Source organism: Littorina saxatilis, linkage group LG1 (assembly GCF_037325665.1).
Source record: "Littorina saxatilis isolate snail1 linkage group LG1, US_GU_Lsax_2.0, whole genome shotgun sequence".
NCBI lineage: Eukaryota > Metazoa > Mollusca > Gastropoda > Littorinimorpha > Littorinidae > Littorina > Littorina saxatilis.
Window position 1 is genome coordinate 20,997,848 of NC_090245.1, and position 26,387 is coordinate 21,024,234.

Genomic DNA, 26,387 nt, shown 5'->3' on the forward strand with positions numbered 1-26,387 from the left:
GGCACAAACTATGTATAACACATCGCCGTCTCGTTCACCTGTTCCACATTGGGTAACTAGTCCAAAAAACTGTTTCTTTTTTGAAAAACACGATATAAGAATCTGGCCACATGCACCACTGAATCCCCTTTATCTACAGACATAAGACGTATAATACTGTTCGCATCTTCACTCTGGTTTTTTTCTCTTAATATTTTGACATCAAGTCTATAATCACAATATCCTTTGCATACAAACAATACATGTTTCTCGTCTTCCACGTCCTCTCTGCATACAGGGCAAATCAAAAGGCCCGATACAACGTTAGTTCGATAGCAGCATTTGTGAGTGTTTATGGGTGAAACACCAAATCGAAATTGTATGTATGCATCTCGAAAACAGCGGAGCTGAATATGGTCTATATACACTTCAGCGCGAATTTCTTGTTTAAAGAGCGAATAAAATTCAAATCGCTCCGAGTTCATGATGCTGTCGTGCCAGTCTTGCTGGAAGCAATCAAACAATCGTTGTCTGAATACTGCTATAAATCGATTCAAATCGCCTACACCTTGTTGCAGCCAGACATCTCCAAAGCCGTACATGCATAACATTTCTTTCAAATAATGAGACCATGTTTTCTTGCCATAACCCTGTATATGTTTCATCATGTAATATGCTTTCCTTGGGAGTCTTTCGCTTGGCAAATGTAACACTCTCAGCCAATACTTAATACAGCGAACCGACGAAGTGACATAAAGTGGGTAGCGGCCTAAGTCACCATAATTATACCATCTTGTTTGGTGTTTGTCGTCCTACACACAAAAACTTCTTGCATGCAAACAAATGGGCTTTCTCAAGAGCTTCAAACCTTTGGAATCCCCACAGCTCAGATCCATACATTAAGATCGGGAGGACCTGTGTGTCATATATTTAAAAAAAAATACGCTTCTAGGTATGTTGCCTAGCCTCCACACACATCTTAGGATTTGGCCAGTCCTTATCTTTGCCTTTGAGGACAGATCGCTGACCATTTGCGTCAATGACAATTTTGTGGTGAAATTTAGCCCCAAGTACTTGTAACTGTTCACAACCTCTATGTCCTCGTTTCCGTACTTCCAGGCTTCATTTGCTGCCAAAAATCCTCCTTTTCTAAAAACGATTACCTTTGTCTTATCATGGAAAACGTATCCGTAAACTGTTTTAACACATCAATCTGTTTCTGTAACCCGGCTGCGCTATAGGATATCAAGAGTACATCGTCGGCAAACAGCAATATGAGAATCTGCATCACGTCAGGTGCTAACTGTATTCCATGTTTACCGTTTTGAAACATTTTAAGTGCCAGTTCATTAATCAGGAATGAAAACAATGTTGGTGAAAGCACAGAACCTTGAGGGACTCCACATGGACAACGGAAAAACTCCGATGGGCCATCGTCTGTGCGAACACAAGATTTCACTCCTTTGTACATACTTTGCAGGATGTTCAACATCTTTCCCCCAACCCCGTGCTTGCGTAATACATTCCATAACATAGCCCTATTGACTGAGTCAAAAGCCTTGCGGAAGTCTACGAAACATATGTAGACCTTACCAGATCTTTTAAGAAGGTACCTCTGGACAATAGCATATAGCACAAACATATTGTCCACAGTAGAGTGGTCTTTTCTGAAGCAACCCTGTTCCTCCTCTATTCTACTGTTGTCTTCCGCCCAGTCAGATAACCGCCTGTTTAGTATGCTGCCAAACAACTTACCTACTATGCTCAGTAACGTAATGCCTCTGTAGTTATCAGGATTGTTAATGTCTCCACTTTTGTGAATTGGGACAATTATCCCACAAGACCACGCAGAAGGGTAAACGCCTGTGTCAAAAATTTGGTTAAACAGCTTTACAAGAAACGGCAACAGTTTCGGGCAAGAGTTATTTAACATTCCAGCACAAACGCCATCGTACCCGTGTGACTTGTTTAATTTCAATTTCTTGATACCAATCTCTATCTCATCAGCTGAGATGGGCTCGTCTAGGAAGTCAATGCGGGGTGTGTCCTCGGTCACTTCAGAGTGGTCGCTAGCCGGGTTGCCTTCACCATCTAAAATGCACCTGAAGTGGTCCAACCATTCCCTACTACTTATCTCTGGTTTTTGGTGCCTGCGCCCGCTGGTTGATCGCACTTCGTCCCAGAATAACTTTGAATCACTCGCTTTTGAGACCAATGAGTTCAACTTGTCCTTTTTATATTGTTGCCTTTTGTTTGCCAGCAAGAATCTGTACGCCTGTCTACTCTCTACATATAAGTGTTTGGTCGATTCTTTCTTCATTTTACTCCTCGAGTGTTTGAAGAGCCTGTACCGTCTGCGCGTTTCTCTCCTGGTTGTCTTGCATTCGGCATCAAAACATTTACTGTTTCGAGGCCCTATGTACACAGTCCGCGGCCTTGAGCATTCTGAGAGAGAGCGAGAGAGAGAGAGAGAGAGAGAGAGAGAGAGAGAGAGAGAGAGAGAGAGAGAGAGAGAGAGAGAGAGAGAGAGAGAGAGAGAGAGAGAGAGAGAGAGAGCCTCCCGTAAACCATCACAGATACTGTCAGGCTTTTACACACAGTACAAACTCCCTTCCATTTGAACGCTCACCAAACGGGAACATCCTAGGTGCCCTCCAAAAAGAGCGAGCAATTTTCAAAGAATTTATGTTTGCGTGGTTTATCTTACCCCTGAGCCATCGTGAACCCGTGTGATCAAGTTTACCTTTTTCACAATGTAGTCGTCACTCAGTAATTTGAATGCGACTCGCTGTGAGCTTATCTGCTATAGCACGTTAAGTACCTCTGACTATGCACGAAACAAACGGCTGTGGTTCACAAGAACTCTAGCGATGGCTTTTGACTGTTCAGAGGAACTGGCGATAGGTATAAAACCGTCGTCTGCTACGAGAACCACGACCTTGCGTGACCCTGCTTCCGGGCTTTTCTTTTTTCAAACTTTCAAAACTTCGAATTGTACTGATCTTGTCTTGATGAAAAAAGAATTCTTTTATGATTTAAGAATGTTTGTGTAACAAGCTGTCAGTTTATTATTTAGATTTTAAAAGTTAGGTCTAGCGCCAAAACGCACCACGGTCCAATTGTCTCTGATACAATCTGCAAAATTAATTCTTTCAAAATTGCTCGCTCTTTACGTAGGGCACCTAGGATGTTCCCGTTTGGTGAGCGTTCAAATGGAAGGGTGTTTGTACTGTGTGTAAAAGCCTGACAGTATTTGTGATGGTTTACGAGAGGCTTACTGTGCCTTTAACTCAAACACTAACACAAAATAGAGGAAAACAGTAACCACCATGTACCAAAGAAAAAAAAGGAAGAAAACACTACCAAAAGACACACACACGCGTGAGGAGAAGAAGATTTCGAGTACAAGAAAAGGATTGAATCTGACATTGATCAGTTGACTCAGGCAGTGGGGGAGACAGTCTGGAATGCACCCCTATCAAGCAAACTGTCACACTTCGGCACTGGCAGAAACCTTTCTGCACTGAGCATCACAAATGTACGACCCCCCCCCCCCCCCCACTCCCTTCTCTCCATGTTCAATGGCCTCCTTTCTGACGGGAGCATTTAACTTCAAACCTTCACTATTTGACTTTTTCTTCTTCCGCCTTTGTCTATAAAACGTCCTTTTTGGAAGCATTTTACTGCCAATTTCTGTAATATAATCAGCGGTATTTTATCGCAGGTTTATTATTTGTGCATTACCGAATACACATATTGCGAAAACCTGCCCCTGCGTGGTGAACAAATTGTGTGTGTGTGTGTGTGTGTGTGTGTGTGTGTGTGTGTGTGTGTGTGTGTGTGTGTGTGTGTGTGTGTGTGTGTGTGTGTGTGTGTGTGTGTGTGTGTGTGTTTTAAAGAAAATAGTGCCCCGGTAATACGGATGTGATAAAAAAACAAGTCGCGTAAGGCGAAATTACAACATTTAGTCAAGCTGTCGAACTAACAGAATGAAACTGAACTCACTGCATTTTTACAGCAAGAGCGTATACTCGTAGCATCGTCAGTCTACCGCTCGATGCAATGGCAGTGAAATTGACAAGAAGAGTGGGGTAGTAGTTGCGCTGAGAAGGATAGCACGCTTTTCTTTATCTCTATTCTTTTTAACTTTCTGAGCGTGTTTTTAAATCCAAAAATATTACATCTATATGTTTTTGGAATCAGGAACCCACAGGGAATAAGATGAAATTGTTTTTAAATCGATTTCGGAAATTTTATTTTAATGATAATTTTTATATTTTCAGAGCTTGTTTTTAATCCGAATATAACATATTTATATGTTTTTGGAATCAGAAAATGATGAAGAATACGATGAACGTAAATTTGGATCGTTTTAAAAAGATTTTTTTTTTTTACAATTTTCAGATTTTTAATGACCAAAGTCATTAATTAATTTTTAAGCCACCAAGCTGAAATGCAATACCAAAGTCCGGCCTTTGTCGAAGATTGCTTGGCCAAAATTTCAATCAATTTGATTGAAAAATGAGGGTGTGACAGTGCCGCCTCAACTTTTTACAAAAAGCCGGATATGACGTCATCAAAGGTATTTATCGAAAAAACGAAAACAACGTCCGGGGATATCATTCCCAGGAACTCTCATGTCAAATTTCATAAAGATCGGTCCAGTAGTTTGGTCTGAATCGCTCTACACACACACACGCACAGACAGACAGACAGACAGACAGACACACACACACACACACATACACCACGACCCTCGTCTCGATTCCCCCTCTACCTTAAAACATTTAGTCAAAACTTGACTAAATGTAAAAAGTACCATACTGCATCTGTGAAGTGAGACAATATAAGTATTACGGAAAGAGGAAAGAACCGCCTTTCCACTCATCTAAGTTGTTAGTCGGTCACCAAGGAAGCCAGCAAGACACATCCAAACTCAAGAAGAAGAAGAAGAAGAAGAAGAAGAAGAAGAAGAAGAAGAAGAAGAAGAAGAAGAAGAAGAAGAAGAAGAAGAAGAAGAAGAAGAAGAAGAAGAAGAAGAAGAAGAAGAAGAAGAAGAAGAAGAAGAAGAAGAAGAAGAAGAAGAAGAAGAAGAAGAAGAAGAAGAAGAAGAAGAAGAAGAAGAAGAAGAAGAAGAAGAAGAAGAAGAAGAAGAAGAAGAAGAAGAAGAAGAAGAAGAAGAAGAAGAAGAAGAAGAAGAAGAAGAAGAAGAAGAAGAAGAAGAAGAAGAAGAAGAAGAAGAAGAAGAAGAAGAAGAAGAAGAAGAAGAAGAAGAAGAAGAAGAAGAAGAAGAAGAAGAAGAAGAAGAAGAAGAAGAAGAAGAAGAAGAAGAAGAAGAAGAAGAAGAAGAAGAAGAAGAAGAAGAAGAAGAAGAAGAAGAAGAAGAAGAAGAAGAAGAAGAAGAAGAAGAAGAAGAAGAAGAAGAAGAAGAAGAAGAAGAAGAAGAAGAAGAAGAAGAAGAAGAAGAAGAAGAAGAAGAAGAAGAAGAAGAAGAAGAAGAAGAAGAAGAAGAAGAAGAAGAAGAAGAAGAAGAAGAAGAAGAAGAAGAAGAAGAAGAAGAAGAAGAAGAAGAAGAAGAAGAAGAAGAAGAAGAAGAAGAAGAAGAAGAAGAAGAAGAAGAAGAAGAAGAAGAAGAAGAAGAAGAAGAAGAAGAAGAAGAAGAAGAAGAAGAAGAAGAAGAAGAAGAAGAAGAAGAAGAAGAAGAAGAAGAAGAAGAAGAAGAAGAAGAAGAAGAAGAAGAAGAAGAAGAAGAAGAAGAAGAAGAAGAAGAAGAAGAAGAAGAAGAAGAAGAAGAAGAAGAAGAAGAAGAAGAAGAAGAAGAAGAAGAAGAAGAAGAAGAAGAAGAAGAAGAAGAAGAAGAAGAAGAAGAAGAAGAAGAAGAAGAAGAAGAAGAAGAAGAAGAAGAAGAAGAAGAAGAAGAAGAAGAAGAAGAAGAAGAAGAAGAAGAAGAAGAAGAAGAAGAAGAAGAAGAAGAAGAAGAAGAAGAAGAAGAAGAAGAAGAAGAAGAAGAAGAAGAAGAAGAAGAAGAAGAAGAAGAAGAAGAAGAAGAAGAAGAAGAAGAAGAAGAAGAAGAAGAAGAAGAAGAAGAAGAAGAAGAAGAAGAAGAAGAAGAAGAAGAAGAAGAAGAAGAAGAAGAAGAAGAAGAAGAAGAAGAAGAAGAAGAAGAAGAAGAAGAAGAAGAAGAAGAAGAAGAAGAAGAAGAAGAAGAAGAAGAAGAAGAAGAAGAAGAAGAAGAAGAAGAAGAAGAAGAAGAAGAAGAAGAAGAAGAAGAAGAAGAAGAAGAAGAAGAAGAAGAAGAAGAAGAAGAAGAAGAAGAAGAAGAAGAAGAAGAAGAAGAAGAAGAAGAAGAAGAAGAAGAAGAAGAAGAAGACGAGGCAGAAGGGTTCAACAAAACAAACAAGTCGCGTAAGGCGAAATAACAACATTTAGTCAAGCTGTGGAACTCACAGAATGAAACTAAACGCACTCCTTTTTTCACCAAGACCACATAATCGTAGTTTCGTCAGTCCACCGCTCGTGGCAAAGGCAGTGAAATCGACAAGCCATGCAGAATAGTGCGGTAGTGGTCGCGCTGAGCAGGATAACACGCTTTTCTGTATGTCTATTATTTTTAGCTTACTGAGTTTGCTTTTAATTCAAACATATCATATCTATATGTTTTTGGAATCAGTGACCGACAAGGAATAAGATGTTTTAAATCGATTTCGGAAAATTATATTTAATCATAATTTTCATATATTTATTTTTCAGAGCTTGTTTGTAATCCAAATATAACATATGTATATGTTTTTGGAATCAGAAAATGACGAAGAATAAGATGAAATTATGTTTGGATCGTTTAATAAAAAATAATTTTAATTACAATTTTCAGATTTTTAATGACCAAACTCATTCATTAGTTTTTAAGCCACCAAGCTGAAATGCAATACCAAAGTCCGGCCTTCGTCGAAGATTGCTTTGCCCAACTTTCAATCATTGAAAAATGAGGGTGTGACAGTGCCGCCTCAACTTTTACAAAAAGCCGGATATGACGTCATCAAAGGTATTTATCGAAAAAATGAGAAAAAAAAACATCCGGGGATATCATTCCCAGGAACTCTCATTTTAAATTTCATTAAGACCGGTCATTTCATACTAGTTTCTTCATGCATCATCGTTGTTATCACACTTGAAGAGTAACACGCACGTGAGCTAACATTTTTTTTTACAGTGGCTGTGGAAAGTTGCATTCCCCTGCGTGTAAAGTGTGCTCCTGTTATGCTTTTTGTAGTGTTGTTTTGCTTCGTTCGCCTCTTACATATTATCAACGACGCAAATCACGTCTTCTCGAGGAACAAAAGCCAGGGCAGCAATCTTGCGTACTGCCAGAGAACTTCACTGCCCTCAACTTCACAATATCACCTCTTCCTCGGTTTCCAGAATGGTTGTGGTCATTGATTTTCTTCTTCAGCTGTGTTTCTGTTACGTGAATCTTCGCCTTACATCCACGATCTTGCCTCTTTTCACACTCCCAACATTCTACACCTTTGGTTAAGTCTTTTTGTTTTACGTAGACATGATTTTCAAACAAAATGCAGCGAGCACCTCTTGTTGTCAAACAAAACCCCATTGTGTACTATCCTGAAGCAAGGTCAAAGTAAAATAATCCCTTTTATATAACACCTCTGAGCTTTAAAATACTGATTTATACTCACTGATGAACAAAACCCAGGGCAGCAATCTGAGTTCTAAAATACTGATGAATGCTCACTGATGATTTCTATTATCCGCAGCAAAGGAAGAAAGTTAACGATAATATTCACGTGTGAAATTGAATTTTTTTTTTGGGGGGGGAGGGGGGGGGGGGAGACGGGGTGGGTTGTCCTAGGGGGGTATTGTCCAGGGGGGAAATTGACCCGGGGGGAGTTATCCTATGGGGGGGGGGGGGAGACGGGGTGGGTTGTCCTAGGGGGGTATTGTCCAGGGGGGAAATTGACCCGGGGGGAGTTATCCTATGGGGGGGAGGGGGTTTGTCCTAGGGGGGAGTTGTCCAGGGGGGGATTGTCTGGGGGGAAAGTCCAGGGGGGTATGTCCGGGGGGGAATTGTCCTGATACGACACAGACACACATACACCACGACCCTCGTCTCGATTCCCCCTCTTTTTGACTCCGGTGTAGGATCCGGTCCGGTCCCCCCTCTGAAGTAGTCCCCCGGGGGACCAATTCGTGGCAAAAACTGCTCTATAATGGTCCCCCCTTAGACATCCAGCCTCGTTTTTATATTTAGTCAAGTTTTGACTAAATATTTTAACATCGAGGGGGAATCGAAACGAGGGTCGTGGTGTATGTGCGTGTGTGTGTGTGTGTGTGTCTGTCTGTGTGTGTGTGTGTGTGTGTGTGTGTGTGTGTGTGTGTGTGTGTGTGTGTGTGTGTGTGTGTGTGTGTGTGTAGAGCGATTCAGACTAAACTACTGGACCGATCTTTATGAAATTTGACATGAGAGTTCCTGGGTATGAAATCCCCGAACATTTTTTTCATTTTTTTGATAAATGTCTTTGATGACGTCATATCCGGCTTTTCGTGAAAGTTGAGGCGGCACTGTCACGCCCTCATTTTTCAACCAAATTGGTTGAAATTTTGGTCAAGTAATCTTCGACGAAGCCCGGACTTCGGTATTGTATTTCAGCTTGGTGGCTTAAAAATTAATTAATGACTTTGGTCATTAAAAATCTTAAAAATTTAAAAAAGAATAAAAATTTCTAAAACGATCCAAATTTACGTTTATCTTATTCTCCATCATTTGCTGATTCCAAAAACATATAAATATGTTATATTCGGATTAAAAACAAGCTCTGAAAATTAAATATATAAAAATTATTATCAAAATTAAATTGTCGAAATCAATTTAAAAACACTTTCATCTTATTCCTTGTCGGTTCCTGATTCCAAAAACATATAGATATGATATGTTTGGATTAAAAACACGCTCAGAAAGTTAAAACGAAGAGAGGTACAGAAAAGCGTGCTATCCTTCTCAGCGCAAGTACTACCCCGCTCTTCTTGTCAATTTCACTGCCTTTGCCGTGAGCGGTGGACTGACGATGCTACGAGTATACGGTCTTGCTGCGTTGCATTGCGTTCAGTTTCATTCTGTGAGTTCGACAGCTACTTGACTAAATGTTGTATTTTCGACTTACGCGACTTGTTCTTGTTACAATGTTAGTAATGTTACCAGCAATTTCAGAGAAAAGAAAGGAAAGAATCAGAGACTGCTTTCATTTCTTCTTATCAGTATTTATTTATTATTCATTTTATTTCATGTGATTTTTCTGTTGAACGACATTATAAATCAGATCTATTTTATTTTCTGCAAAATATAGTCAAACAAAGAGATTGCTGTCTGTGCACTACATAATACCGGACGAAGATATAGATTGAAAATGGCTTGAATGCCTAAGAAAAACGAGGATGGATGTCTAAGGGGGGACCATTATAGAGCAGTTTTTGCCACGAATTGGTCCCCCGGGGGACTACTTCAGAGGGGGGACCGGACCGGATCCTACACCGGGATCAAAACTTGACTAAATGTAAAAAGGAGGAGATCGAAGAGCTGTTAAAAACATTGACCGAAATTCTAAAAATTCACTCTTGTAAGCTGACTACATATCTACACACCAGTGCGCCTGTTATGTTCAAATACCGGTACGCCTACGCGCACGACTGACCCCCCTCCCCTCCCCCGGGGTAAACAAACCTTAGTCACACCTTCTGATCGCTTAATAAATATTTCGTGTTTGTTGCATGAGCAACAGCACCAACACATCCGCCCCCTAGCCATAATTGAGCGCGAGTGCAGCGCGCTGGTGATGAGACTGACAAACATTCCACCGTGGTTCAAGTCATGGGAGGGGAGGAACGCCTTATCAATATCATCATCACGCCGTAAACACCTACATGCGTACAGTCAGCGGTGAGGCCACTTTTTGTTTCGTGTTGTTGCTATTAGAATGCAACTCCCCAAGGAATTAAATGCTTCCTAGGCTCCTGCGTGACCTCAGTGCACGAACGATGATGTTTTTGTTTATTTTTAATATCCAACCTACTGGAGCGCTATCAAGCCCGCTCTAAATCTAGCCAAAGCAGGACAACAGTCATTGCAAGAAGACTGTCTAAAACAGAACAGTAAACCTCACAGAGTTGTGGGCTGTGCGGCGGCAAGCGCGAGGAAATCATCATCATCATCATCATCATCATCACCATCATCATCATTAACATCATCATCATTAACATCGTCATCATTATTATCATCATTATCACCATCATCATTATCACCATCATCAGCGTCGTCGACTTAAAGGCACAGTAAGCCTCCCGTAAACCATCACAGATACGGTCAGGCTTTTACACACAGTACAAACACCCTTTCATTTAAACACTCACCGATTGAGAACATCCTAGGTGCCCTCCGTAAAGAGCGAACAATTTTCAAAGAATTTATTTTTGCGTGGTTTATCTTACCCCTGAGCCATCGTGAACCCGTGTGATCCAGTTTCCTTTTTTCACAATGTATTCGTCAGTTAGTCATTTGAATGCGACTCGATGTGAGCTTATCTACAATAGCACGTTTTTATGCACGAAACAAACGGCTGTGGTTCACAAGAACTCTTGCGATGGCTTTTGACTGTTGAGAGGAACGGCGATATGCATAAACCGTCGTCTGCTACGACCCTTGCGTGACCCTGCTTCCGGGCTTTTCTTTTTTCAAACTTTCACCACTTCGAATTGTACTAATCTTGTCTTGATGAAAAAAGTATTCTTTTATGATTAAAGAATGTTTGTGTAACAAGCTGTCAATTTATTATTTAGATTTTAAAAGTTAGGTCTAGCGCAAAAACGCACCAAGGTCCAAAAACATTCTGATAATCATCGATCCACGGCTATCGCCAGTTTACATCGATAGAATGAGACCCGAAGGGAAGTAACTCATTTTTGACCTGAGTTCAGGATGGGTCCAAAAAGTGTTCGAGACAATCTGCAAAATTAATTCTTTAAAAATTGCTCGCTCTTTACGTAGGGCACCCAGGATGTTCCCGTTTGGTGAGCGTTCAAATGGAAGGGTGTTTGTACTGTGTGTAAAAGCCTGACAGTATCTGTGATGGTTTACGGGAGGCTTACTGTCCGGGCGTGATTTCCGGTGTTGAATATTCATAACAGCCGTCCAGCACCAAAACGAGGCGCCATTGTTGTAGAGGAGCAAGTCCATGAAAATAAATTCTTTGAAAATTTCTCACGCTCGACAGAAAGCAGCCAGGATGTTCCCGTTCGGTGAGCGTTCAAATGGAAGTATGCTTGTACTGTATGTAGACGCTCGGGGAGCTCTGTGATAGTTTACGGGAGGCTTACTGTGCCTTTAACAACAGCAAGGCTATACAAGGGCACACAGAAGATTTGTTAGAAAGTGAAAAGAGAGCATATAGAAATAACAACATCACCCATGACAAGCCCTGCAGAATGCGGCAGATGTGGTATTCAAGGCTCAAGGAAGTGGAAACACCATTATCTGTCGGAACTGAGTCAGGTTTTTCATCAGATTGCATAGTAATGCATGGAAGTGGAAAAGGGAATGCACACCTGCTCTTCGCTCTGCTATCTGTAAGCTTTGTGCACTCGTTATAAAAACACACACAAAAAACCCACAAAAAACCGTTTAAAATCCGTCTGCATACGGGGGAAAAGTCTGCTCTAAAAAATAACACGAGGTTTTCCGAAAAAAACCCACCCCAGGTGCACTGCTCCCCCGCAGATAATTCACTTCCCTCAAAATGGGGCGGGTCTGTTGCAAGCTATTACTCAGTGATTAGTTTACCAGAGAAGGCCAGGGTGTAACACCGCCATTCACTAATTACAATAACATCAGCCCCTGACACACCCGCAGCTTATGTTTTTACTCTAACTCTTTTAATAATCTTTCTCTCTCTCTCCCCCCCCCCCTCCCCCCATTGTACTGCGCTCAAATGAACCACTTGTTAAACGACAAGTTCTTAAGGTTTCTCTTTTATTTTAATTAATGCTGGGTTTTTTTTACATTGTTTATGGGTACTTCTTTTAACTCAAATAAATGCTCAGTTTGAAAATAAAAAATGTAAATTGCACGTATATGCACACAGAACTAAAACATTGTTTAAACCCAAACCTTCCTGACACTGGTCAATAAAACAGACACATTGCGTGCCAAAATATATATATTCTGGTGGTAACCACATTGATGTGCTCATATTTTGTGTTTATCCTTTCACTCGGTTTTTCAGCACTGTCAATCTACATACGCCATCCTACAACATTATGAGCTGTTTCTAAAACTCTTCGCTTATTGCAATTTAAATACATTTCTACGTTCTTGAAACTCACGCGAACTACATAAATTATGTGTAGTTCAGATGACGTCACAATGAGTCCAGTGAATGGCCGGGTTAATATCAGGGACGACAAACCCTACATTTTCACCCCGAAAAAACCCTTAATAATATTTACACCAACTTAAAGTGCGCTTGCTGCTGCGCAGCATTCATCCCCTCACTCTGAGTTGAATTGGCTTTCACGCACACCAGTGACCAGGGCCGAGGCTACACGAGAAAGTTACCAACCGGGCGGGAGTCAGCCGCGGTGTTGGATTGGTTGAAATTGAGGATTGTAGTGATTTTAACCTATCAGATCTGGCAGTACTATGTTCTCACCCGTTTGGGTGGCGCCCACTTTTGCTTCGTGCACCCCAGCCCAAGTAGACACAGGACGTTGGACGTTGCGGTGGGCGTTGGATCGATGTCAACATTCTCAAGCGCAAGAAAATATCTAAAATCCGACAGAGTTAACTTTCTTTTAAACAATCGAGTTGTTGTTTTCTCTGAAAGGAAAGTAGGTTAACTTTTTTTCTTTTTTTATCCCAGAAAGAGAAAAGAAGACACGGATCTTGAAAAAAAAGTGAGCCACAAAGGCAGAGGATTAAGATTTGCATTGTACCACAGAAAGAAAAATTGACATTGGTCTTCAACAAAATGCAAGCTACAAAAGGCAGAGGATTAAGATTTGCATTTAGCCCTCAGAATTCTTAGCACATGTGGGTTTCATACGTGAGCGTGCAAGAATGTGACAGATCCTGGCGGTTTAGTGTTCGGTGGAAATTCAAAACTGTGCACAAAAGCAACTTTGTGTTGAACGAAATTCTTCGCCGCATATTTCAGTCGCACTGGCAGCTGTCGCTATGACTGTGTTTGTCTGGTTCTTTCTGGCTTTGTTTGACTGTCTGTGTCTATATTCAGCTTTCCTTTTCCACCATATTGGTGCATTCTCTTCCTCTTAAAAACCCTCTGAAACTCAGAAAAAAATGTAGGAAAAATAGCTCACAGAATTAATAAACCTCCAATAGAGAGAGAGAGAGAGAGAGAGAGAGAGAGAGAGAGAGAGAGAGAGAGAGAGAGAGAGAGAGAGCAACCCCCCCCCCCCCCCCCCGTGTGCGTGTGGGGATGTAAGCTTGATAAATCCCACAATTTAGCGACTTAATTAGGAAATAACACGGCTGAATAGATATAAGAACTCCTTTAAGCTGAAAAAAACCCCGCAATTTAGCCATTGAATCGGACCGAAACACGGCTGAATAGATATATGGACGAACGGAGAGACGGGCACCCAAAAAAGACAACGATAATGTCTTCGTCCTTTCCCACTTGTCGAAGACTCATCAAGTTTTTTTATCAGCTGTAATGATCTTGACATACATCTACAAGTACAAGCCAGCGAAAGGAGCTGGGTGGAGAGCTGAGTGAGTGGGAAACACTGTCACATCAGCAAAACCTCCCTTCAGAAGGGGCCACGCAATGCGCAGTTACATCCAGCCTGGATCTACTAGACTGTCTCTGATTGTATGGAAGAGCTGTTTCGAATACCTGCAATTTCGTCGTAACGAAAATCGCAACTTCGTAAATGGGATGAATGAATAAACATTAACTTCAACGGACAATCCGCACACAAGTCTCTGACGTGCAGTCTCCATTCGTAACCGTCATATTTCTGCGACAAAGGAAATGGATTTAGATAATATTTTGCTTGGCCTCAATACAACATTCTTCCTACTGTGTGGCACCACCTTTCCTTCCCTCAAATCCATTTAAACAACTTTTAAAACCTTTATGGGACATCGAGAAACGACCTTATAATTGTCCCTATTATTTCTCGTGTTATTATTGTATCATGTTTAGAAACCTTATGTAAAACAAGAAACGACCTTTTAACTGGATTCCTGTTCGGTTGTGTCTCGTTCCAGCCGTACTCCACCAACACACACCGTCTGGGCTTGTGTCTGTCTTGGCCTCGTCTGTTCCCCCATACTCAACCCCCCCCCCCCTCCGATCCCACCCCCTCCCTACGTCGATTTGTAAACTCGTTTTCATCTCTACGGGACGCAGAAGAAGTATTTTCATCATTACCACAAAACTGAATGAAACTAGACGTTCGTTTTCTTCCGGCTTGCCTCACCACTTTTGTCATTGGCAGCCAATGTCATCTCAAGAAGGGGGTGGGTGGGGGGAGGGATGTAGGAGGATTAGGGGGAGGGGGGGGAGGAAGGGGGGATGGATGAGATAGGGGAGTAGTAAGTATCATGGGGGTGCAAGAAGGAGGTAGAGGGGTCACAAAAATGGCATGTTAAAATGAGTCTGAGAATTTGAGAACAGGTAAACAGGTAAGATACATCGAGGGGTAAGGGGGTGGACAGGAGAGAGAAAGAGAGAATGTCGGGGGTCTCATAGGACGGGATCAGTAAGAAACAGGGGGGGGGGGGGGGGGTTAGACTTTGTGGAGGTAGGAGGGGTGGGGAGGTAAGCTACGCTGATGGAGGGAGTACTGGGAGGCGGCAGAGGGGAACGGAGGACGGAGGGAGAAGGTGGGAGGTCAGACAAAAAGGCATGTTAACACCCATAAAGGGCTGAAGAAAGATATAAGTTGTGAGGAGATGGCTGTAGAGCGAAACAGCAGGCGTCGAAACACAAGTTCGAGACATCAGACAGAGTGAGTGACTGCACTGGCGTGGGAGGAGAGAACAAGAGATGTGGTGATTGTATAAACTGAGCGCTGCTATTGTGCTCGTGCGAGAACATTTCTAGGACCTACGCCAAAATTCCGCTCGATCGCACTCTTTTCATCGACTCCCTATTCTTTGCCCTGTCGCAAGAAACAGTACCACTCAGTGCGATTTTAAAAGAAAAAGTGAGGGCAGATTTAATAGCAAGTTTAATCGCGGACAATCTCTTATTATCTCGATCCCGCGTAGAGAACAGCTCCTGTGTAAAAACGCCGGCATCTACACGTGGTTGCCGCACATACGACAACTTGCTGCTGCCGTGTCTGTCGCAGCTGAGTAGAGGAAAAGAGAGAGGCACGCGACAGACAAATGCGGTACGCTCAGACGGGAGGAAAACGGGAAGGGCCCTTGGTTACTGTTGGTGTTGGGTTGCCACTGGATACCGGCCACTTCAGAGTGCCAACGTGCTAATAGGGCTTTTGTGAATGCGATGTGGGTGACTTAGAATAAAACAAGAAAAGAAAAGAAAAAAAGAAATAGAAGGCGGCGGATGCAGCTGATGCAGATTTCTTTTCTGTAATTCACCTGTGTGAAAAAACATCAACAGGATTTTGTTAAAAGACAGAAATTGAGATAATGACACAAACAGAGCATAACGAATCTTTTCGAATGGGGTAAAACGGTATAGTTTTCTCATGAACAAAGCCAACGAACAAGCTAGAAGTGGAAAAGAACACTTTACAAACAGCACCGGCTGCTAACGCGTTTACCATTCATGCAAAGAGGAAATACTAGCAACGACAAGAAGAATTGAGTGTTTGAACCGGATAAACCCCGCTCTGTTATAAGACTACCGAATAACAACCGGAAAACTCATCGATAATACAACTGTAGCGTAATAACACGAGTAGTGTGTGTTCCGAAGACTCAGGTGATATTTCAGGTAAGTGTCTTCGTTGTTTTGTTTCCTGCTTGTCAGTTCTGGCAGTGTTGTACAGTCTACATAGACAGACAGTGCTTCTGATATGCATGTAACGCGCTGCAAACAAATACACACACAACAGAACTATCACCACGTTCGCCGCATCATTGCAGGTAGGAATGGCAAAACAGTTACATGCGATGATTCCTTGCTTGGAGCATTCAGTACAAACATTTTGTCGGCGGTGACAGAACTTTCTTTGCATTTATATTAGCTACAATGCAATATGACACATGTATCAGTTTTCGTTTCTACCCCCTTATTTCGCGGTTTGAACGCTTACAGTTTCGGAAAATATTATCGCTATGTTTACTTTTCTGTGATTTTCTAAAGTTTGAAATTGACGGAGTTAATTTCCATGTCATGTGATCTGCATAGGAAACTGCGCCATTGAAAATCAAGAAAACGATCAGCAAAGAATTTCCTTATAATGGAATTTCCGATTTTCGGATGGGGACTCTCACACCAGCCCCCCCCCCCCCCTCCCCTCCCGCATCTGACACTTGGGGAATATCACCCTAGAGACTCAGCAGTTTTCTTCCCGCCAGTTCCACCCATGTCTGTTGTTTAACAGGAGCCCATTAGTGAGTGAAGAACACACAGGTTCTCGGTGTAAGTGGGCCCTTGCTGTGGCTTTATCATTACGGGGTGCCGCAAGGGAAGTCAACGCTGTTTGTCAAAGTGGGACTTGAAGGATAATTGTTTCCAGCTGCACTAACACGCCCTCAAGAGTTCCATTCACACATTCCTCAGTCTAGGTGTCAATATGTGGGGTAGCCTTGATCAGCTGATGCAACCGTTAAAAAAATCAGTTCTGCTGGCAGAATAACGGGTACGTGGCACTCCAAATCAGCTAATCCAATCGAGATGCTTGTTATTCTCTCATGTGCCAGGAGATTGGTTACGCATATCTCTCATTTTACTCTTATTGCGCATGTCGTATGTATTTAAAGCGCTTACTTTCCTTTGTTTCTCAGATCTTAAAATATCGCTCTGCCTCATTCGTTTAAGGTTCTCAGTCCATTAAAGAAACAGTCCTTCCGTCTGGCAGATGTATCAGTGTAGGTCACCTTGAGCAATTTGGTGCAGTCGTCTTCAAGACACAGACACTTTGGTAGAATTGTCAAAGCCAACTTTCAATTATCGGTTTAATATTTTCGTCACCTTTGACACTGTCACAAACAAAGGCCTTCAATAACTATTGTTAATCATTATCACAAAATAAAGTCTTTGTTACAAGCGTGCCGTACAGTACTAAAACCACGCCGTATATTCGGCTATACCGAGAGCGCACCCCTGATCGCAGAAGCAAAGCGTTCCCGCCAACATCACAGTTAGTGTCCTCCATTCAAAGCAAACTGTGTCTCTTTGAAACTACATACAGCCTTTATTCATGGTTGTGCGGATGAGTAAGGTATGTATCTGGTACATGTGTGGTTTTCAGCAAGAAATATACACGAACATACGAACCGAATTTTTGTAGATTCGTCCATATGTTAACACGTTCGTCCACTTTCATCTCATTCTACGCGCCTCCTCAGCACTAAAAGCCCACAAAATGGTGCACTCGCCTTTGGCTAATACTTCTCATATATTACTAGCCAGAGAGCAAATTTTACTCGCCAAACCAACCATTTCAATTCAATGTTTGAGCAACTTTACTCGCCTTTGGCGAGTAGATTAACATTTCTACTCGCCATTTACAAATTTTTACTCGCCATGGCGAGTAAAATACTCGCCACTTTCAGGCCTGCTCCTTGTCGATAAAAGGACTGCTAAGCTTAACTATTATGTTCATTGATGTGTCCCGCGCAAATATATGAAATTTCATGATTAAAAACGGTCTGGATTTTTGCTAAAATTCAAAACGAAATGAAGCAGTCAAAACAGTGTGGTATCGCAACCCCGCAACGCCTGGATCGGAATAAAATTGCCCCCGTGTTAGAGACTATACACAGCATCACGATAATTGATTGAGCTAAAGAGGCCGGATGCGGAGGCGCACGTTCGATATAGCCTTGAATATACGGGGTGAAAACGGTCTTTTGGGGCCAGTAAAGCGAAAAATCCCAAAGGATGCCATGCTGTAAGTGTTATTCAAAGAAATATTTCAAAAAGTGTGGTGTTCCCAGTGCGTGAAGGGTTTACGAGAATAAAGTATGGTCCGTCCTTAAATCGACAAAGGATAAGATCGACATTTAAGAACCTGTCCCTTCTTCTAAGGCCAAAAAAAAATAAAAAATAGGTGTGGTTACGGTAACATAGCCAAAAAAATAGGGTAGGAAGGCAGGCAATCACTTTTTTTTAAAAACTTTTTTTCTAATGTGTACAAATTAAACCTACTTGACAGGGAAATAAGTGTGCGACTCGGGCGCTTTCGCTTTCATTGCGTTTTCTGCACTCATTTTCTTGTGTGTGTTTTGTTTTGTTTTGACAAATGTAATAAAAAGTTATAGGGTCGGCCCATAAAAATAGGGTAGGTCGGGTTACCGTAACCACACCTATTTTTTTTTAGGCCTAATACAACTTTGACAAGTTGACAGAAATGTCCATCAATCCCCATCCATTCACAAGGTTGACAAGTTATTTCCATCACTAACCTTGTGTTATACTGATGGGTTTAGGTGTCAGTAATGATGGAAACACGAAGCGGGTCGTTGTGATATTGCAAAAATGCCATTCAAAAGGTGATGAGAGTTTAGCGACCCTAAATTACCCAGCATTACAATCTCCTCGGGTATGACGACATCATTATAAGCTTTTTGCTTTGCCAATTCAAAGACATGTGACGCACGGGTAAGGATCACAAGTCTAAGTCAGAGAGCCAGAGAGAGAGAGAGAGAGAGAGAGAGAGAGAGAGAGAGAGAGAGAGAGAGAGAGAGAGAGAGAGAGAGAGAGAGAGAGAGAGAGAGAGAGAGAGAGAGAGAGAGCGGGAGCGAGAGAGAGCGAGAGAGAGAGAGAGCGAGAGAGAGAGAGAGCGAGAGAGAGAGAGAGAGCGAGAGAGAGAGAGAGCGAGAGAGAGAGAGCGAGAGAGAGAGAGAGGGAGAGAGAGAGCGAGATAGAGAGAGCGAGAGAGAGCGAGAGAGAGAGAGAGAGAGAGAGAGAGAGAGAGAGAGAGAGAGAGAGAGAGAGAGAGAGAGAGAGAGAGAGAGAGAGAGAGAGAGAGAGAGAGAGATAAATGATGATGATGATGATGATGATGACTCTTTGTTTCATAGGGATGTAGGCTTAAGGCAATGCCTTTTTTGTCCACACATCCAGTGCTGATGCTCAACTCTAATGACAGGAATAAATGTGATCAATTAAAATGAAGAAGCAAACATTATTAAAAGAAAAACACCCCAAAACATCCAAGTAAAATTAACAAGCAAAAGTTATTGTAACATCGAAACAAAAGTGAGAGAGAGAGAGAGAGAGAGAGAGAGAGAGAGAGAGAGAGAGAGAGAGAGAGAGAGAGAGAGAGAGAGAGAGAGAGAGAGAGAGAGAGAGAGAGAGAGTGAGAGAGAGAGAGAGAGAGAGAGAGAGAGAGAGAGAGAAATGAGGGGAGAGGGGGGTTCTGCATCATTATAAACCACACATAAGGAGAATTCCTTTTCCATGTCATCGCAAAGAAAAACTCCGCAGGACTACCATGCTGAGTTCACATGCTTTTGATGTCTGTGTAAAGCTGTCACATTTGATTACACCCGTGAAAACGACCAAGGCCAAGCTGAATGAAAGAAAAAAGTGCGGAATTAACAAACCTACAAGAAGAAAACACGCGTCTCAACCCGTTCTTACATCACTGAAAGATACATTCCTTGCCATGTAAACTACCATGTATACAGTAAACTACAAGTTTATGCAAGCTTTTACATGGAATAAGAGCATCCTTATGCTTGGACACATACACTGAGCCCAAAAAGTTAAGGATATTTTTTTAGTGGTATAGCCCAGATGTTAAACAGCAGTTTTTTGGTCAGAAATATACGTGTATTTGAAGATCAGTCTTTTTTCTGCTCAAAAATGCCTTTTAGGAATCTGAGCAATATTTGGGCATGACGTCACATGTTCATGACCATGTCTACCCTCAACAAGAAGAGCAAACGCTCGATCGAGTCACTTTCGCAGTTCTGAATATTATATGAGGCATCAGATGGACAGGAAGAAATTGCTATTCACAACACAATGAGTCACGTTCACATAAAATTTGAGCCCGGTCACTTTTATAGTTTCCGAGAAAAGCCCAACGTTAAGTTGTGTGTTGCCAAACAGAAAAGGCTAGTTATCTCCCTTGTTTTTCTGATAACGTTCGTAAAAGGCTACAGATGTAAATACTTTGATGTAAAGAATAATCCTACAAAGTTTCAATCACATCCGATGAACTTTGTCAAAGATATAAAATGTCTAATTTTTCCTTTGACGCTGACCTGTGACCTTGAAAAAGGTCAAAGGTCAACGAAACCATCGTTAAAGTGTAGAGGTCATTGGAGGTCACGACTAAACAAAATATGAGCCCGATCGCTTTGATAGTTTCCGAGAAAAGTCCAACGTTAAGGTGGTGTCTACGGACGGCCGGCCGGCGTCCGGCCGGCCGGACAGACTAACACGGACCGATTACATAGAGTCACTTTTTCTCAAGTGACTCAAAAATGGCGTTTTTTGACGGCATGATTCACCATCAACAGTCAAAACGGCGACTTAAACTGAACGATATTTTGCATTTTTTACACCAAAATGTCATACAAAGTTCGTTCAAACCCGTCGCGCAGTCAGGCTAATCTAGCGTGTAAAGGAAAGCGACCTCTATCCTGAAAAACAGCAAAAAATCCTGGGTTTTTGTGGTGCTTTTGCTGGGTAGCTGCAGTTGATATGCAATACATATAGCAGCATCTCCAAATTACACAGAACGATGACAAAAACCCTCATCTGGATTCGCGCTAGTACTTGGAACCCGAGAATGAACGTTGTAACGGTTTTCCGTTAAAAATTTGCAAACGTTCATAACGTCCTAGAAACCAATGTGACATGCACGCAATTCTGTGTACTTTGCAAAGAATGGTGCCATTACATGTGTGCCAAGTTTCAGAAACTGTCTTTCGTGGGCTCAAAAGATATAGCCTCATGACTTTGAAGAAATAAAAAGTAAAATCTCACTCCGCTCTGCTGTTCTATTTTTAGACGATGACGTCTGCAAAACTCATATCAAGGTGGCTGAGTGATCAGGACACACACTTTCCACTATCGAGACAATGCTCTTACAGACTCTTAAAAACCTGGCGATGTCCATCTCCACAGCTCCATTTCGTAGCATTCAAACTGTCTGATTCGTCACAGCAAATGCCAGATTGTGTCTCGCCGCTATCAAGACGACGATGAGACAAGAAGGGCAAAGCCCATACGACTCACATGCTTGACCTTGACATGACCTTGACCGTCAAGGTCAAATAACTAAACCTAGCAATGACATCATACACTAAGAACTGCTTTACACATTTTCCCTACCAAAATACATGTGACCTTGACCCAAGGTCAAGGTCATCCAAGGTCATGCAACACAAAGCTGTTAATTCAAGACGTAGGAAGTACAATGGTGCTTATTGGCTCTTTCTACCATGAGATATGGTCACTTTTAGTGGTTCACTACCTTATTTTGGTCACATTTCATAAGGGTCAAAGTGACCTTGACCTTGATCATATGTGACCAAATGTGTCTCATGATGAAAGCATAACATGTGCTCCACATAATTTTTAAGTTTGAAACAGTTATCTTCCATAGTTCAGGGTCAAGGTCACTTCAAAATATGTATACAATCCAACTTTGAAGAGCTCCTGTGACCTTGACCTTGAAGCAAGGTAAACCAAACTGGTATCAAAAGATGGGACTTACTTTGCCCTATATATCATATATAGTTGAGGTATTCAATCTCAAAAACTTCAGAGAAAATGGGAAAAATTTGAAAAATAGCTGTTTTTAGACAACATTTATGTCCCCTGCGACCTTGACCTTGAAGCAAGGTCAAGATGCTATGTATGTTTTTTGGGGCCTTGTCATCATACACCATCTTGCCAAATTTGGTACTGATAGACTGAATAGTGTCCAAGAAATATCCAACGTTAAAGTTTTCCGGCCGGCCAGCCGGCCGGCCGGCCGGACGGACGACTCGGGTGAGTACATAGACTCACTTTTGCTTCGCATGTGAGTCAAAAAACCCAGTGTTGCCACCATCTGACGTCATATTTTTGGAATTATATGACGTCATGTCTGCATTCTTCTGTTATTTGATTCTTTGTATTCTTTACTTCTTTCTTATACAGCACAGCTGTGTTCAAAACACGCGAAAAGTTCTTTTCTGCAACTTCTACCGAGCAAGTGATTCGCTTCATCCGTGAAAGGCTATACGCATCCTATCGGAGAACGAGAATCAAAATTATAGAAAAAGTCCTAAACAAAAGTTGCGCGAAAGACACCAGGGGCAGTACTTTTCACCTCTTTTCAAACGATCATACCTTTTGAGCCCGTGAAAGAATGTTTTTGAAACTGGGCACACATGTAACTGGCACCATTCTTTGCAAAGTATACAAAGTTGCGTGCATGTTACATTTGTTTCTTAGACGTTACAAACGTTTCCAAAGTTTTAACGGAAAACTGTCACAACGTCCATTCTTGGGTTCTGTTTGACCTAAGTACTGGAACATATCCAGATAAGGGTTTTTGTCATCGCTCTGTGAAATTTGGAGAGGCTGCTATTTGTAGTTTTAGATTTATTGCATATCAACTGCGGCTACCCAGCAAAAACACCATAAAAACCCTGGATTTGTTGCTTGTTTTTCAGGATTGTTGTCGCTTTCCTTTACACGTTGGATCAGCCTAACTGCGCGGCGGAATTGAACGAAACTTGTATGACTTGTTAGGTAAGACACCAAATAAACCTTTTGGTGTAAAAAATGCAAAATATTATTCAGTTTAAGTCACCGTTTCGACGGTTGAAGGTGAATCATGCCGTCAAAAAACGCCATTTTTTAGGGTAGGCGTGGTCACGGACATGTGACGTCATACCCAAATATTGCTCAGATTCAAGAAACACATTTTTAAGCAGAAGAAAGACGGATCTTCAAATACACGTATATTTCTGACCAAAAAACTACTGTTTAACATCTGGGCTATACCACTGAAAAAATATCCTTAACTTTTTGGGCTCAGTGTACCAAAAATAAACAGCCTGGCCAATGCATGTGCCGGTGTCCTTTGCACACATAATTCAGAATAAAAACTCTCTGCTCAGAAAGTTGGCAGGCTGTAGATTTGGTATAGGTAGGACTCAACATTTTACTGTCCTTATAAAATCAAGGAAAACTGGCTCGCAGTGTCAGGCGACTTGTACACAGAACACTCAAAAATTAAAATCGAATAAAATGCATCAGAATATATCATTCACGGGAAACAAACACACACACACACACACACACACACACACACACACACACACACCCACACAATATATATCTCTCTCTCTTTCTCCCTCTAGCGTAAAGTGCTTTTACCCCCACATAAAAGCTCTAAAAGGTCTGTTTAGTGTTGAAAATAATCGCTTTCGTGAGACTGGTGGTACCTTTTACTCTTAAGGTTCACATTGCTGAAACAACAGAACAGTAGTTCAACAAACTTTCAACTTGAAGCTTACAAAATGCTGACAAGAAAGAAAGTTTAACGCTTGAAAGAAACTACATCACTGCTTGCTTTGAAGACAGAATCACAACAAAGGGATCGGGTTTCCGTAGCTTCTGCTGCGATGAATACGAACACATTTCAGGCACTATTACCACAGAATCCGATCCGTCATGGGACAAAACCCCGCACAGAGATAGCACCGTAAGATGCAAGTTAACGCAAACAATGATATGAGATTAGTTCAAGGACATCAGACCTGATTACCACTAAAATTTCCTGGTGTACAAATGAGGCTAAAAATGTGTACAATCAGAATTTTAAGGTGTACAATTCATTCTCGCGGTACACACTGTGCTTTATTCCCCCCTCAAACCCCATTATTTAAAGACTGTAAATACATGTAAGAAAGAATTTGTGCTGAAAGTAAATTAAAACATTTTTGTTGAAAAAAAACCCCATACACTATTAGATATTTGAAAATGTGACACAAAACGAATGATAGAAAAACATAATTTTTATTTTTGACCTCTGAGGAAAATTTGCATCAGCTGCTGTCAGCAGTATTGAGTCAGCCCTTCATTTCTGTCATTGCACTGGTCAGTATTTTCTGGTCTCACACAGTCCTCTTCAGACTTATATTTCTAACTCCTGAAGAACCCCATAATTAAGGTAGTCATGTTCCATCTTCACACAAAAACCCCTTCAGTGATGTACAGGAATATGCTCGATTGATTTTTTTAATTTTTATTTTTTAATTTTTTTTTTTTTTTTTTTTTTTGCGTATGATTTTAATGTCTGGCGTATAATCGTACAGCGGTCTTCAATTTCGTAAGATTGTACGCAAATTTCGTACAGTAACCAGGTCTGGGACATCCTTGCGACACCGGTTTTCAATATGCTGTTTAAGAGTCTTGGTTAGGTTTCGCCATGCTTTTCGTGCTTCAGAAGTTTACCAATTTGATGTTACAAAAACAGATAGACTGCTAACGTTCCAAGATTCAGAATAAAAAAACCCAAGTATTGTAGTTTATTGGAACGTTTAATTATTGACAAAACAAAACGTTACATTTACGTCGACCCATGCAGTGGTCTTTGAAGTAGACACACACAGACAAACACTTATGATACAAATAATGAACTCATCTCAAAATCGTCGATGAAACTCGCTTGCAAGAAGCCGGCAAGTTTTAATCAAAATTACATTGCACTATGTTCTACATGTCTTTTGTCTCCTTCTAATCTCCAATGCTTTTCTGCTCCAGTGATTTGCAGTGACAAAAATGACCATCAAAGACGAGCGCCTTGGCTGCCAAGCCACGATGCCACAGGCAGTGAAAAGATCAGACGTTGACAGCACAGGGAGCTGTGACAGCGTAGAGGGCGAGGAGGGGGAAGAACAACATCACCATAACTCCTTCAGTGACAGTGACGATACAGACATGATGAGTAAAGCCAGGCGACTGAAGGTGTGCGAACAGTGTACTTGCCAAGACACCAGGGCGTTGCGGAGGTTACAAACCACCTCGACGACAACAACTTGCTCAAGGAGACCCTCCTGCTCCGCCTCCTCCTCTTCTCCCACCTCTGTGATAGCTTCCTTGACTCTTCTTCTTCTCCTTCACCTGAGTGCGGTCTCGGCCAGGCATCAGGCCAAAGTGCACAGCTCCCAGTGTTCCTACACGCTGGTGGTCAACGAGTTCGACGTGTCCAAGTGCCCAACCATGCAGGCGGACGCTCAGACCTCGCAGAGCTACCAGTGGTCAAGTGAATCGCACCGCCCAGCTGCTGCTGCCCTCATGTCCGGAGACGCTGAAGGGTCCAGCGGGCGGTTTACGGGAGGGGCTCGAGGGGTGGCGGACCCGGATACAGCGGGCCAGGGGGTGGACGTGCTCAAGTCACAGGTCCGTGACCTGGAGGGACGACTGCTGGAGGAAATGCTTCGCAGGTGGGTGCTGTCAGGTTGGAGGGGGTTCTTGTGAGGGTTAGAGGATGTGTGTTGGTTCGCGTGCGCACGCTTGTGTGTGTGTGTGTGTGTGTGTGTGTGTGTGTGTGTGTGTGTGTGTGTGTGTGTGCGTGTGCGTGTTAAAAACAGGCATTTATTCTTGAAGAATCTCGATTTCTTGCTGTGTCCTTCTTTTCTCCGAGCTTCCTTGAAGAACTCAGACTCCTTGCCTTGTCACAATAACCCTTTTCACATGTACCGCTTCCTATACTATTCTGGTTTATAAGTCCGTACATGCTACAGAAGCGAAGAAAGAAAAATCACAGCTCGCTGCAACTTAGAGATAGTGGTAAGGAGAGATAAACAAAACGTCTGATAGAGCTTTGCAATCTCCGGAATACGTGTGTGAAAATAGTTACTTACCGGCGGTGGCGTTCATTTATTTATATTTTTAGAATCAACGGAGGCTTCTCTGAAAATGTTAGCTTTCCAAAGTGCATGCTCAGAAAGTTACTGCATGGTTTCGCTGTACACCAACTTTAACCTTATATCATATAGGGCCTATGGAAATAAAAAATGACGCGTTTGACCATATATATAAGAAACATAAATTGCAGTCAAAGAGTGTTCTTTCTTATAATTGCAGCGTGCCTGTTTACTCAACAAGGCAGTAACATCAACAAAACTGTTGTTTGTTTGTATTGCTGTACATAAGTTGAGGCATTCACCGGTGGCACAGAAAAAAACACACCAGCACACCAACTGTTAGTCTTATTTTGAC

At 41.8% G+C, this 26,387-nt stretch overlaps 2 protein-coding genes across 3 annotated transcripts in view; one reads left to right on the forward strand and one right to left on the reverse strand.

Moving 5' to 3' along the window:
• Window positions 1–26,387, reverse strand: part of LOC138964708 (protein disulfide-isomerase TMX3-like) — a 135,158-nt gene that overhangs the window by 42,275 nt on the left and 66,496 nt on the right. The window lies entirely within an intron of this gene.
• The window catches only part of LOC138964694 (fibroleukin-like), a 56,612-nt gene continuing 45,114 nt past the window's right edge, over window positions 14,890–26,387 (forward strand). The window contains exons 1-2 of one of the 2 annotated variants that reach the window (XM_070336728.1): window positions 14,890–15,523; window positions 24,927–25,609. In XM_070336728.1, the coding sequence (XP_070192829.1) occupies window positions 24,945–25,609 (665 nt within the window). In that variant the 5' untranslated portion in view covers window positions 14,890–15,523; window positions 24,927–24,944. Of the gene's footprint in view, window positions 15,975–24,926; window positions 25,610–26,387 lie in introns of both variants that reach the window. The other variant, XM_070336721.1, reaches the window with a different exon arrangement.